Below are 13,330 nucleotides of genomic sequence, written 5' to 3'. Positions count from 1 at the left end.
AATATTATATTGCCGCTCTTTCCACTATCTGCCCAGGGAACCTTACCTCATACCTGCATTTTCACCTCCTAGTGCACATCTCCATGAGTCCTTCTCAGCTGTGTGCAACTCAGCAGCCCCTCCCCTGTCTCTGTCTTTGTTAGGACGGGTCCTTCACTTTGGGGCCCAAACTAGGAACGTGGGCATCTTCTCCAACTTCTGTCTTTATGTCTCACATCCACTTAAATGTCATGTCCTTTGGCTCAGTTGTTCCTAAACCTGCCTATACACTGGAATCACCTAGGGGCCTAAAAAAAATGAATGGGCCTTCCCCAGACCTACTTAGATCTCTAAAGGTGAAGACCCCAATTCCAGTATTTTTTAAATGCAGGACCCTTGGGCTCCCGGTGATTCTGATCTATACCCAGGTTTAGGAAGTTGAGGATTCATGGCTGCAGATTATACATATGATATGTGACTCTACTGTTCCTTCCTTTTTATCCCGCTGCATTGTCGGGGTTCAAGCCCTCATCATCTCCGCTGGACTATTGCAGTCTCTGCTACTGTCTCTCAGCCTTCAGTGTCTCATTTCTCCAACCCCTCCTCCATGTTGCTACCGTGTTTCCCCAAAAATAAGACATCCCCTGAAAATAAGACCTAGCGCAACTTTGGGAGAAAAAATTAATATAAGACACTATCTTATTTTCGGGGAAACAGGGTAGTTTTGCCCCAACGTAAAGCTGCAGTGACTGCCTGCTGGGTGAAGTCTCAATCCCTCATATGATCATTAAGCCCTTCCACAGTTTGATCCCAGCCCTCCTGGCCTCACGTCTCACCGCTCCCCCATGCATCCGGTGCTCTAGTATTTCACACCGGGATACTATTTCCGTCAACTGTAAACACCATGTAATTTCATACCTCTGCATTTGCATATGCTGTTCCTCTGCCTGGAATACCCACATCTCCATCCTCACTTCCTCCAGCCACTGTCAAATTCCTGCTCATTTTTCCAGCCCCAGTACACCTGTCACCTACACATTGAAACTCCCGCCCCCGCCAGCCCCAGCTTTCCCCGTTTGATGACTTGCTCTTTATCCTGTGATCTTGTTGATGTCCTTTATTCACATCTCAGTTACTACATGTATCACAGTCTACTCTATTTTATAGTTATTGTGTTGTGAGTTGCATATGAACAAGGCTGATTCTTAGACCTTTATATCTAATATGGCCCTACACTGTCCTTCATGCTCAGTTGAATTGATGATATTTTAAAACATCAAGATATCTAGGATGATTTGCTAATGTCAGTTCTTGCCTTCCTTTATTGCAGTGTCTATTCGGGACACCAGTCCATCTTAATTCCTCCTATGGAGTTAGAAAACAACCTTTTCCTCTGGCTAGCCACTGTCAACCAGTACAAGATAAGGGACACGTTCTGCTCCTACTCAGTAATGGAGCTCTGCACCAAGGGGCTTGGAAACCAGGTGGAGGTGCTGAAGGTAAGAAGCACCTGCCACTGACAGCAGTCCTGGGAGGTGGTAAGGAAACGGCCAGTGTGGTGCTGCGTGGGGTTCAGGCATACCTGCTTGGTTTTCTCTCGGCAGTCAGACAGGTGTTCTGTAAACCTCAGGAAGTTTCTCTCTTCCACTTTCTGCACTCTTAATTTGTGGCGAAGAAGGTGAAACGGGTTGGGAGGCTGAGTGGAAATATATATTTATAATTCATATAAAGATGAAAGGAAACTGTTAACCTCCAGTAGGATTTTTCCCAATAGGATTTGCAACCTCCGAACATTAGAGATCGGGGAGTGCCCCAGAGGGAAAAGGGTAGCTCATTTATGTGTGTATCCAGCGAGCATATGTCTGACTGCATATGGGAGAGTCAGAAGACACCAGATTTTCTTAAATAGAGAAATGTGACCTTAAGAAGGCGGGGAGGGAGGGGAGAGAGATTTGCTCTCCAAGGTGCTAGGCTTCTTCCCTGTAGTCCCATCTCTCCGATTTGCAGTAGGGAGAAACAAGGCACAGAAATGGGGTGGGATAGAAATGGATTGCTGAGGAACCTAAGGTTTTTAGAGGAAAGAGAAAAGAAATAGGGAATGAGCACATTTACCAGTGGGTAATGACTTCAGTGGAAGCCTTGGCATTTTCTGGAAACTTCTGCCTTTTCTCTGGTTGTCTGAGGTGAGAATACACAGTTCCCGGACTTTCCCTGACCAAAGAGACAGAGCACTGGCCCTAGCTCTTCAGTTCTCTTACGGTCTTCTAACCTCAGCTCGCATGCACGGTATCTTACAGACCAGAGGGATCAACCTCTCCTGCATCCGGACGTGTGTGGTGGTGGCCGAGGAGCGGCCCCGTATCGCCCTCCAGCAGTCCTTCTCCAAGCTCTTCAAAGACATCGGCCTGTCCCCTCGAGCCGTCAGCACCACTTTTGGATCAAGAGTCAATGTAGCAATATGTTTACAGGTGACTTTCATGAAATCTTGCTTGGAAAAAAATGCCGGGGGAATGTGTGTGCTCTGGAGCAGAGGCTGAAGGCAGTCTGCCTGGTGTGAGCCCCAGTTCCTCTTGCCTGCCCTGGGAGCGTGGGCTTCTTATTTTCACCTCACTGTGCCTCCTGTTGCTCACCTGTAAGATGAAGAGTGTTGCTTCACAGTGTCGTTCTGTAGAATCACTAAGTTGCTACACGCGTGGAGCTGTTTCTGGCCCCGAGCATCATGTGCCAAATGTTCGCTCGCAGTCGTAGTTTTATGGTCCACAGCCATGACTGAAGAAGACTTATAACAAAAATTATAACAAAACATTTTCTGTTTGAACTTTATTTTTATCTTCCCTCTGTTTTCCTGTCTCCTCCATATTTTATAATTTTTTTTGCAAAGGAAGTACCAATAAGAAGTACCAATATTCTTTTCTCCAGCTAGATGACCACTCTGCCATGTTATTCCTGGTGGGTACATAACAGAGAAGAACTGAGTCTGACTCTATGTAACTGGGAGACTAATTAGGAAAATATAGGCTTGGACAAGAGGGAGTAAAAGAAGGTGGCATATGTGGGCGGACACTTTCAGGTCTTCCGTGACCGGGTCGTGTGACTTTTAGATCACCTCCCGGTGCTCTAACCGTGGAGCCCAGGTGTGGGCCCTTGGTTTTCAGGTTGGGCCAGTGTTAATTTTGAAAATCCCCGCAGATGGCTCACCTATGTCATTTTTAATATATTTTTATTTATTTCAGAGAAGAAGGGAGAGGGAGTAAAAAAAAAAAAAAAAATCAATGATGAGAGAGAATCATTGATTAGCTGCCTCCTGCAGGCCCTCTACTGGGGATCAAGACTGCAACCCAGGCATGTGCCCTGATTAGGAATCAAACTGTGACCTCCTGGTCCATACGTCGATGCTCGACCACTGAGCCGCACAGGCCAGGCAGTCGTCCCTGCTTTAAGGTCCAGGGATGAGGACCAGCCTTAGCCTGGTAACGTTTTAGTGCCTCTCTTGCCTCTGTGAGAAGGCAGGCCCCTGCCCACGCTCCTGAGGGAGGAAAAGAAGGAAACATGAGGGCGAAGCCTGGCCAGGCGCCTCTTTTAGGTACTGGCTGCACCCTGCTGCATCCGTTGAAGAGGGAGACTTTCAAAGTAGAGTTTGCATTTTTCATGTATATGCCTAACTTACCTCTTTATTTAAATATATGAAATATGGAAATATAGCAATTAAGTTTTAATAAACCATACATTGATTTATTTTTCTTTAGGGAACCTCAGGGCCCGATCCAACTACTGTGTATGTAGATCTGAAGTCATTAAGACATGACAGGTACAGTGGATTTATTTTGATCGTTTCTTATTAGCGTTCCTAAACATAAAAAGTTCTGAGCCTCAAGAAAGCCAGCCCCTTCCCTCATCCTTTTTTTTTTTTTTTAAATTTTATTGATTTTCCACAGAGAGGAAGGGAGAGGAGAGGGATAGAGAACTAGAAACGTCGATGAGAGAGAAACATCAACCAGCTGCCTCCTGCACACCCCCTTCTGGGGATGTGCCCGCAACCAAGGTACATGCCCTTGACTGGGACCTTTCAGTCCACAGACCGACGCTCTATCCACTGAGCCAAACCAGTTCTGGCCCCTCATCCTTTTGTTTGTATCTCCCAGGGGGCATGGAAAGAGGGAAATAATTTGTTTTCATTATTAATTCCTGATAATCTTTTTACATTGATAAGAAGAAAGCTTTAATTCTCACAGTCTCTGCACTATTCTTTAATATTAAGATGTAATACTTCGTTCCTGACTGTGTGAAGTATTTTGATATAAATTAAACCAAAATGGGTAGACTCTTCCTCTGAAAGTTTAAAAATAAAAGACAAGATAAATGAGGCTGAGTAGGGTTGTTGAAACAATACTTTATCTGAACCCCAGGAGTAAAAGCCCTTCCCCTCATCAGCGTAGAAAGGAATTTTAACTGTAACCCAAGGTGAGCCTGGCCCGAGGGCTCCGTGACCCTTTCCCCCGACATCAGCTGAGTTCACTGGTGTGCCCCCGGCCCGCACTGCCTGCACAGGGAGGGCATTTCGCCAGGTTAGTGGTTCTCAGCCTGGGGAGATTTTGCCCTCCAGAGGACATTTGACAGTGTCTGGAGGTATTTTTGGTTGTCACAACAAGTGGGTTGCTGCTGACATCTAGTGGGTAGAGGACTGAGATGTTGCTGAACATTCTACAATGCACAGGATAGCCCATCACAAAAATTATAACAAAACATTTTCTGTCCCAAAATGTCAGCAATGCTGACTTTGAGAACCTGCTCTGGCGTAAGGAGGAGAGACAAAGCAGAGGTCTTGGGAAGGCACTGTGTAGCTGTAGTTGACATGGTGCAGTCACTTTTTAAAAGGCTCATACACAACGAAAGAAAGAAAGAAAGAAAAACAAAAAATAAAAATAAACAAAAGGCTCACACACAGTCACTGTTGTCCTTCTACAGGGTTCGTCTCGTGGAGCGGGGAGCCCCCCAGAGCTTGCTCCTCTCAGAGTCTGGAAAGGTAATTTGCTTTGTTAACCACGGGGAGGGTGTTCTGTGTGGAGAAGTGGTTCGTTTTAAAGAAACCTGAAGCCATTTAACATATTAGTAACTAGGGTAAACTTAACTGAAATCTGGAGATAATTCAACAATTTCAACTGAGCCAATACTTTCAAATTCATATGGGTACATACATAAGAAGAATACTCTTTTGATTTTCTTAATTTCCATAGATTTTTAAAAATCTGGCATGTTAATTCTTACTTGACAAACAAGCAAAATTTAATGTTCACTTATTCAAGGTAGAGAGATGAACAAGAGCCAGTTCTATCTTTATAAATGTTACAAGGAGAAAAATAGGTGGCAGATAGGGCAGGGGTGTGGTTTAAGATTATAGTTCAAAGAGAAACCAAAATGGGAAAGAGATTAAAAATATTGGAGTGATTATCTATGGGGATAAGATTTAGATTAAAATGTTCAAGGAGAGATTTAATTATTATCTTAGTTCACTTGGCTTATCAACAACAGAAACTTCTCACGGTAGTGGAGGCTGTGAAATCCAAGATCAAGGCACCAGCAGATTCTGGCCGGGGATTTCTGGTTCATAGATGGCCATCTTGTCCTCACTCGGCAGAAGAGGCGAGGAAAAATCTCTGGGTCTCTTTTATAAATTCGCTAATCCCCTCTGTGAAGGTTCTGCCCTCCTGCCTTAGTCATCGCTCAGTCACCTCCTAATACCATCTCAGTGAGATTAGGATTTCCAGTCCTCAGTGGGAACATTCAATCTATAGCAGGTGTTTTTTTTATAGTGTTTGTCTTATTTTTTTTAATCCTCACCCGAGGATATTTTCCATTGATTTTAACGAGAGTGGAAGAGCGAGGGAGAGACAGAGAGAATATCGGTGTGAGAGAAACACATCGGTTTGTTGCCTCTTGCACGAGCCCTGACCAGGGCCCATGCCCAGGAGGAGCCTGCATCCGAGGTGCGTTCACTTGACTGGAATCAAACCCAGGACCCTTCGGTGCACAGGCCAATGCTCTAGCCACTGAACCAAACAGGCTAGGGCTACAATTTTATTTTTTTAATTGAATTTATTAGGGTGACATTGGTTAATAAAATTATATAGGTTTCAGATATACAGTTTAACAATACATCATCTGTATGTTGTATTGTGTGCTTACCACCCCAAGCAGTCTATATCGGTTTTAAACAATTTACTGAGGGTGATGAAACATCAGCATAAGCTTTCAAGTTTCTTATCCCTTTGAAGAGATGTGTTGATGCCTCAGAATCCCTTCTAGTAATTCTGAAAGGCAGAGGAGAAAATGGGGGGAAGAGGGAACCTGACCAGCCTGTCCACTGATAGGCCAACCCCACGGAGGTCTTACTCCAGTTTCCCTTCTGTTTAAACTTCCAAGTGGACCTTCATCCGCCTCACGAGCAGCGGGTGCCTCAGGAGCTGTGTGTGTCACGTGCCTGGCCCAGACGAGGGGGCGTGGGCTTTCCTCTTCCTTCCTGGAGGTTTTAGATGTATGAGCCCAGATCATCATTGTAGTGTTTCTCAAGTTACTGCTTAATCCAGAAACCCAAGATGAAAAGGAGGTGTAAGAGACAGAATCCAGGTGGCCAGAGAAGCCTGAGCCATTCTCAGCCAGCACCTGCTTCCTCCTCCTCCTCCCTCGTGAGGAGTGTCTTTCTAGTCTCCGGCAAAACTGCTGCTTCCTCTCTCTCAGGTCCCCCGCTCCGGCGCTCCCTGCGGCCTGGAGAGCAGTCTCTCACTGCTGCCCTCTCTGCTCAAAGGGGTTTAATGCCACCACCCAGTGAACGAGATAGATTGTGGGAAAGGACATTGCATGGTTCAGTTGGTCTACAGATTCTTTTCGTTTCGTTTCATTTTATTGTTGTTGTTGCTAATCCTCACCTGAGGATATTTTTCCCATTGACTTCTAGAGAGAGTAGGAGGGTGGGAGCAAGGGGGTGAGGGAGAAACACATTGATGTGCGAGAGACATATCAATGGGCTCCCTCCTGCATGTTCCCTGACCAGGGTTGGGATTGAACCTGCAACCCAGGTTTGTGCCTTGTCTGGGAATGACCTCTCAACCCTTCGTGCTCTCGAGGGGACACTCTAACCACTGAGCAACACAAGCCTGCCCTGTCTACAAATTCTTAACTGTTATCATTCTGATCTGCCGTTTGAGGGAAGATAGACTGGTTGGCTCCTTGGTTAATTTTTGAGGATGAATCTCATTGTACCTCTGGTCTCCACGGAAGACGATCCTGTGAGCACCGTCTCAGCTGCTGCCTCTGTGCACTCCGCCTCACCAGAGGAAGGGAGAGCAGGTCACTAGGTTTTATTTGAGTTTTGTGTTTTCCCTTTGATTCTTAGATTTTACCCGGAGTGAAGGTGGTTATTGTTAATCCGGAGACCAAAGGGCCTGTTGGAGACTCTCACCTGGGAGAGGTAGGTGTACCTTTTGCCTTTACTCTGAAAAGTCAGCAGGGAAAAACTCGAGGGTTCATATTTCAAAGTCAGAGAAATGGTGGATGTGCTTTTCCCCCATTGGGAATTTTCATCTTTTAAAAGAGTCCTACTCTTCCTCTGTAAAGCCCAAGACTGAAACGGACAGAAGGGGAAGATTGAGACCAGGATGGAGAGGAGATTTAGGCATCCAAACCAGAACTAGTCCCAGGTTTGTCCACTGACAGCCCTCAGTTGAAAAGGAAAATGGGCAAATCCTACCTCCTCGCACCTATTTAAGGAGCCATAAACATTAAATTTCAAAAGTGCATGCAAATTTTATATTCTACCCCAAAATGTGTTAATTTTTGTATTAGTATTAAGATGTTTTTAAATGCCTAATTTTTCTTCCTCCAAATCTTTGAGGGCCACCGTTTCATCCCCTAGCGGACTGGGACGAGTGTTGTAGGTACCAGAGCCAGATGGCCTGGGCTCTGCCCCTTACCAGCTTCTCAGTATTGGGCAAGTTACTGAATCTCTCTGGGCCTCAGTTTCCTCATCCATCGGTAATATTTGCCCCTGTGTAGTAGAATTGTGTGACAATTAAAGGCATTACGTAATACCTGTGTCTGTAATGCGCATGGAATGGCACCAACCACTTTTCGGTATTGCGTTGTTATGTGGTAAATTCGAATACCCTGAATTGTTTCCTGAGGGCTTATACCTTATTTCAGAAGCGCAGGAATGACACCTTGAAGCCTTCGTGAGACTCTGGAAGAGGCTGGGCAATTGGCCAGGCAGGCAGGGTAGTGTCTGTCACTCAGACTTGGGTGTGAGTCTCCTAGTTTCCGCACGTTAGGCAAGTTACTGAACTCCTTGTTCTTTCATTTGTAAAACGGGAGTAGCCATCGTGTGAACTGTATTATCATGTCATCCATGGCAGTAATGAATGGGATAAAGCATATAAATAAAGTACTTACCTCACTGAAATGCCAGCTGCTTTTATTGCAGTTGCGCTGTTGCTGTTAATATAAAAATGAGTTTAAAAAACTAAACTCACAGTCTGTGTTCTTTGAAATGTGACCAGTGCCTTTTCTTGTAGATCTGGGTGAACAGTCCCCACACGGCCAGTGGCTACTACACCATCTACGACAGCGAGACCCTTCAAGCTGATCATTTCAACACTCGCCTCAGCTTCGGGGACGCTGCTCAGACACTGTGGGCCCGGACAGGTTACCTGGGCTTTGTCCGCCGGACTGAGCTCACCGCGGCCACTGGAGGTGAGAGTCTCCCCCGCCAGCTCTTCCCCTTCGTCCCGCTTTGCATTTCCGCCAGGAGCAGGGCTGGCCTTCCTCAGCCAGCCTTTGCATTGTGCTGTGTGTATTTAATTATTCCTCCTATGACTCTTTAATCCATGTGAGAATTCATCTGCAAATAAAGACTTTGCCCCTGAAAAACACCTAGGAGGGAAGCACCCAGGGTACCACGTCAGCACCCCGAACTGGGGGTCGGCACAGCCTCGGTGCTGGAGGTGAGCCTGATGAGGAGTGAAAGGCAGAACACAGACCCTCAGCCCGAAAAAACCCTCGGGACGGTATTTCACCTTTTAGCCCTTCTACCCCCGTGTGCCAGCCCTCATCCCTGACAGGGAGTCCGTGAGAGGAGCCGTCTGCAGAAGTGCTCCTCTGTCCCTTTAACGTCGCGTGTGGGACTGAGACTGCGTGGCCAGGCTCCAGTATGAGCAGTCCCCCAGCCATCCTCTGCCCAGCTCATTGTCATGGCTTCACTGCTGCCTTCAACCTGTGTTCCTGGTGGCATGAATAGGCATTTTAAAACACCCAACTCTAACCCTGCCGGCATGGCTCAGTGGTTGAGTGTTGACCTATGAACCAGGTCATGGTTCAATTCCCAGTTAGGGATTGATGCATTTAGGTGCCCAGAGCAGTGCCTGGCACGCAGAATGCACTCACTAGCAGTATAGACACAGATTACAACCCTATTAATAACCAGAACTAGGATCTCCACATTCTTTAATCCTACTCCTTATTCCCGGATTCCTTGAAGAAGTCTAGACACAATGACACATGTTCATTTCTTCTCCTCAAGTCCTCCCTTCCCTTCCTTCTCCCCTCCCCCAGCCATCATCTGGCCAATTCCTACTTATCCTTAGCAGCTCAGCCTGGCTTCAGCTCTTCTTGGGGTATCCTCTGTTCCCCCGATGCCTTGTGCCCACCCCTGTCACTGCATTACAATGGAACGCCCGTCTGTGTGTCTGCGTCCCCCTGTAGATAGTGAGTGTTCAAGGCAGGAATTGTATTTTGTCATCTTTGTCTTCCCAGCACTTGGTACAATTCCTGGTAAGGTGGTATAGTAGTAATAATAATAATGGCTAATTTTAGCACTTACAATCTACCGGTATCATAGTAAACTAAACTACCTTACATGGATTATCTCATTTAATCCTAATAACAGCCATGTTTTGTTTTGTTTTTGTTTTCATAATATTTGCCCAAGGATATGTTTTTATTGATTTTATTTTTTATATGTTTTTATTAATTTTTTTTTTTTTAGAGAGAGGACGGGCAATGGAGAGAGAAACATCAATGTGAGAGAAACATCAATCAGTTGCCTCCTGTATGTGCCCTGAACAGAGATTGAACCCATGACCCTTGGGTACACGGGAAGACACTCAAACCAAATGAGCTACACCAGCCAGGGAACAGCCATGTTTTTTTGTGTTTTAGTTTTTATTTATTTTTATTGATTAAGATATTACATATGTTTCCTTATCCAACCCCCACCTCACCCCCCACTCATGCCTTCACCCCCCTGGTGTCTGTGTCCATTGATTAGGCTTATATGCATGCATACAAGTCCTTTGGTTGGTCTCCACCGCCATGTTTTTATCTTGTCTCTCAGAGGGTGAAGCAGGACCCGGAGGCTTGATTAATTTGCCCAAAGTTATACAGCGAGTGATGTAGCCACATGTCGGCGGGGAGCCTGAACTCTGTGCTCTTAATTCTAATATTGTATTGTACTCAAAGTGTGTCTCATACACTAGATTTCTCTCTCTGTCAGATCGTCATGACGCATTATACGTGGTGGGAGCTCTGGATGAAACGCTGGAGCTGAGGGGATTACGATACCACCCAATCGACATTGAGACCTCAGTGTCTCGGGTCCACAGGAGCATTGCCGAATGGTAAGCCCCACCCTGAACAGGCTTCCCCCCTCCGCCGTAACCGAGGAAAACTAAAGAGTCAGTGAAGGCACCAGCACCACCTGCAGCCCCAGGACTGATACGCAGACCGATTCTGTCTAGTGTGCCATCTGCTGTGGCAGATGGGGCCATGGAGACCTGAGACCGGCTCGAAGGACCATTACAGAGCCGAGTCCTCTTTAACGATAGACTTACCTCCTCTAGAAAGTCCGAGTAGAATGGTGGACGGGACCAAGAGCTTAAAGGCCTCGCTCTCCCACTTAGGCTGCTTCTCTCATCTGAAAAAGACTTTCTCTGTCACTTCCTGGTTATTGGGAGGATCCAATGAGAATGTGCTTTTAAATTGTTAAATGGTAAGCAGATGAAAAGGATCATTACTTTTATCCGGTCTAATTTCCCCCTACATTATCCCTGATAAGGGATCATCCAACCTCACATTGACTTAAAATTCCTTAAAATTAAAACCTTGAAGTTTTTTCATATTGGCTTTTATTTTGGATTCTTGACAGTACAGAATTCACCCAATTTCTTTTCTATTTATCAGTGTGTCCTTACTTGTTTTTTGTTTCTTTTTCCCCTTGCTGAAAGGCCACAATGCTTTTAAAGATTGCTCCTCCTTTCCTGATGCTTCTTTGTCTAAAAATGTTCTCACTTTGGTTAGAGTCTCTCCCCAGACCTGAATAATGTCCTTGAAGTATAAGAAAATGCAGAGAAGCTGGGGTCCATGGTTAACCCTCTAATTTTAGACATTTTACTATAAAAAAATTTTAATTGATTTGAGAGACAGGAGAAAGAGTGGGGAGAGTGAAAGAGAAACATCTATTTGTTGTTCCACTTATTTATGCATTCGTTGGTTGCTTCATTTTAAAAATATATATTTTTATTTACTTCAGAGAGGAAGGGAGAGGAGGAAAGAGATAGAAACATAAATGATGAGAGGGAATCACTGATCAGCTGCCTCCTGCATGTTCCCTGCTGGGGATCGAGCCCACAACCTGGACATATTTCCCAACCAAAATTGAACCGTGGCCTCCTGGTTCATAGGTCAATGCTCAACCACTGAGCCACGCCAGCTGGGCCATTGGATGCTTCTTGTATATGCTATGACAGGGGGTCGAACCCCAAATCTTGACATATGCTCTAACCACTTGAGCTACCCAGCCTGGTTGACATTCTGCTTTTAATGCAGTCAGACATTGTGAACATTTTTCTTTATTTTTTTTTATTTTTTTTTTTAAATAAATTTTTATTGTTCATATTATTACAAGTGTTCCTTTCCCCCCCCGTTCCCACCCCACCCTCTGCCCTTTCCCCACTCCCCATTGTCCTCATCCATAGGTGCACAGTTTATGTTCAGTCTCTTCCCACATTCCCCTCTTCCCTTTTCCCCAAGAATCATCAGTTCACTCCCCTTCCATACCTCTGATTCTATTATATTCAACAGTTAATATTGTTCATCAGATTTTTTTTTTAATTTCCTTGGTTTTTAGATTCACTTGTTGATAGTTACGTATTTGTTGTTCATAATTTTTATCTTTATTTACTTTCTCTTCTGAAAGAACCCCCTTCAGCAATTCATATAATTCTGGTTTGGTGGTGATGAACTCCTTTAGCTTTTTTTTATTAGTGAAGCTCTTTATCTGACCTTCGATTCTGAGTGATAGCTTTGCTGGGTAGAGTATTTTTGGCTGAAGGTTCTTGCTATTCATCACCTTGAATATTTCTTGCCATTCCCGTCTGGCCTGCATGGTTTCTGTTGAGAAATCAGCTGACAATCGTATAGGTGCTCCTTTATAGGTAACCACCTGCTTAGCTCTTGCTGCTTTTAATATTCTCTCTTTGTCCTTTGCTCTTGGAATCTTAATTATGATTTGTCTTGGTGTGGTCCTCTTTGGATTCCTCTTATTTGGAGTTCTGTGTGCTTCCTGGACTTGTAAGTCCAATTCTTTCCCCAGGTGGGGGAAGTTTTCTGTCACTATTTCTTTCAGTATGTTTTTGATATCTTGCTCTCTCTCATCTTCTGGGACCCCCATGATTCTGATGTTGGATCGTTTGAAGTTGTCCCAGAGGTTTCTTACATTATCTTCAATTTTCTGGATTCTCTTGCCTTCTAGCTTCTGCAGAGGAGTGTCTTCTGGCTCTTTATGTTCCAAATCTTTGACTTGATTCTTGCGATCTTCTATTCTGTTTTTAGGACTCTGTAGAATATTTTTTATTTCAGACAATGTATTCTTTATTTCTTGTTGATCCCTTAGCATTTCTTGTTGATCCCTTTTCATATCCTCATAGGTCTCATTTATTTTATCGGCCTTTTCTAGGAGTCTCTTGAAAAACCCTATAAGTGTGGTTTTGAACTCTATATCCAGTCGCTTTTTGTCCTCCATTTCTTTCGTTTGTGATCTATTTGGTTTAGGCATTTTCGCAGGCAGCTTTCCTGATGGGGGCGGAGTTTCAGGGTGGAGCCTACAGCCTTGGCTTCCCTCAGCCCCGCCCTATGCGACTCCTGAGACTCAGGGTCCTTCAGTACTTGTTGCAAGCGCCTCTGAGAGAAAGGTGCCCTCGATTTTCGCCTGCTACCAAACAGTGTAAGCTCTCCCGCAATGGGCCCGAAACTGGGGTTCAGTTCAGTTGGAAGTGGAGTTGGAGGTGGCGTTCAGAGCAGTCTGGAG

General features: G+C 45.0%; 1 protein-coding gene across 3 annotated transcripts in view; it reads left to right on the top strand.

Annotated features, from left to right (window-relative positions):
* Positions 1 to 13,330, top strand: part of DIP2B (disco interacting protein 2 homolog B) — a 212,302-nt gene that overhangs the window by 193,521 nt on the left and 5,451 nt on the right. For all 3 annotated transcript variants that reach the window (XM_084877351.1, XM_084877349.1, XM_084877350.1), the window contains 7 exons: positions 1,310 to 1,478; positions 2,277 to 2,447; positions 3,726 to 3,787; positions 4,945 to 5,002; positions 7,370 to 7,444; positions 8,544 to 8,721; positions 10,520 to 10,643. In XM_084877351.1, the coding sequence (XP_084733477.1) occupies positions 1,310 to 1,478; positions 2,277 to 2,447; positions 3,726 to 3,787; positions 4,945 to 5,002; positions 7,370 to 7,444; positions 8,544 to 8,721; positions 10,520 to 10,643 (837 nt within the window). The remainder of the gene's footprint in view (positions 1 to 1,309; positions 1,479 to 2,276; positions 2,448 to 3,725; positions 3,788 to 4,944; positions 5,003 to 7,369; positions 7,445 to 8,543; positions 8,722 to 10,519; positions 10,644 to 13,330) is intronic.

This window comes from Pipistrellus hanaki, assembly GCF_964339955.1.
Source record: "Pipistrellus hanaki genome assembly, chromosome: 3".
Classification (NCBI taxonomy): domain Eukaryota; kingdom Metazoa; phylum Chordata; class Mammalia; order Chiroptera; family Vespertilionidae; genus Pipistrellus; species Pipistrellus hanaki.
The sequence above is the reverse complement of the archived record's forward strand: the minus strand, read 5'-3'. Positions and strand labels throughout refer to the sequence as shown.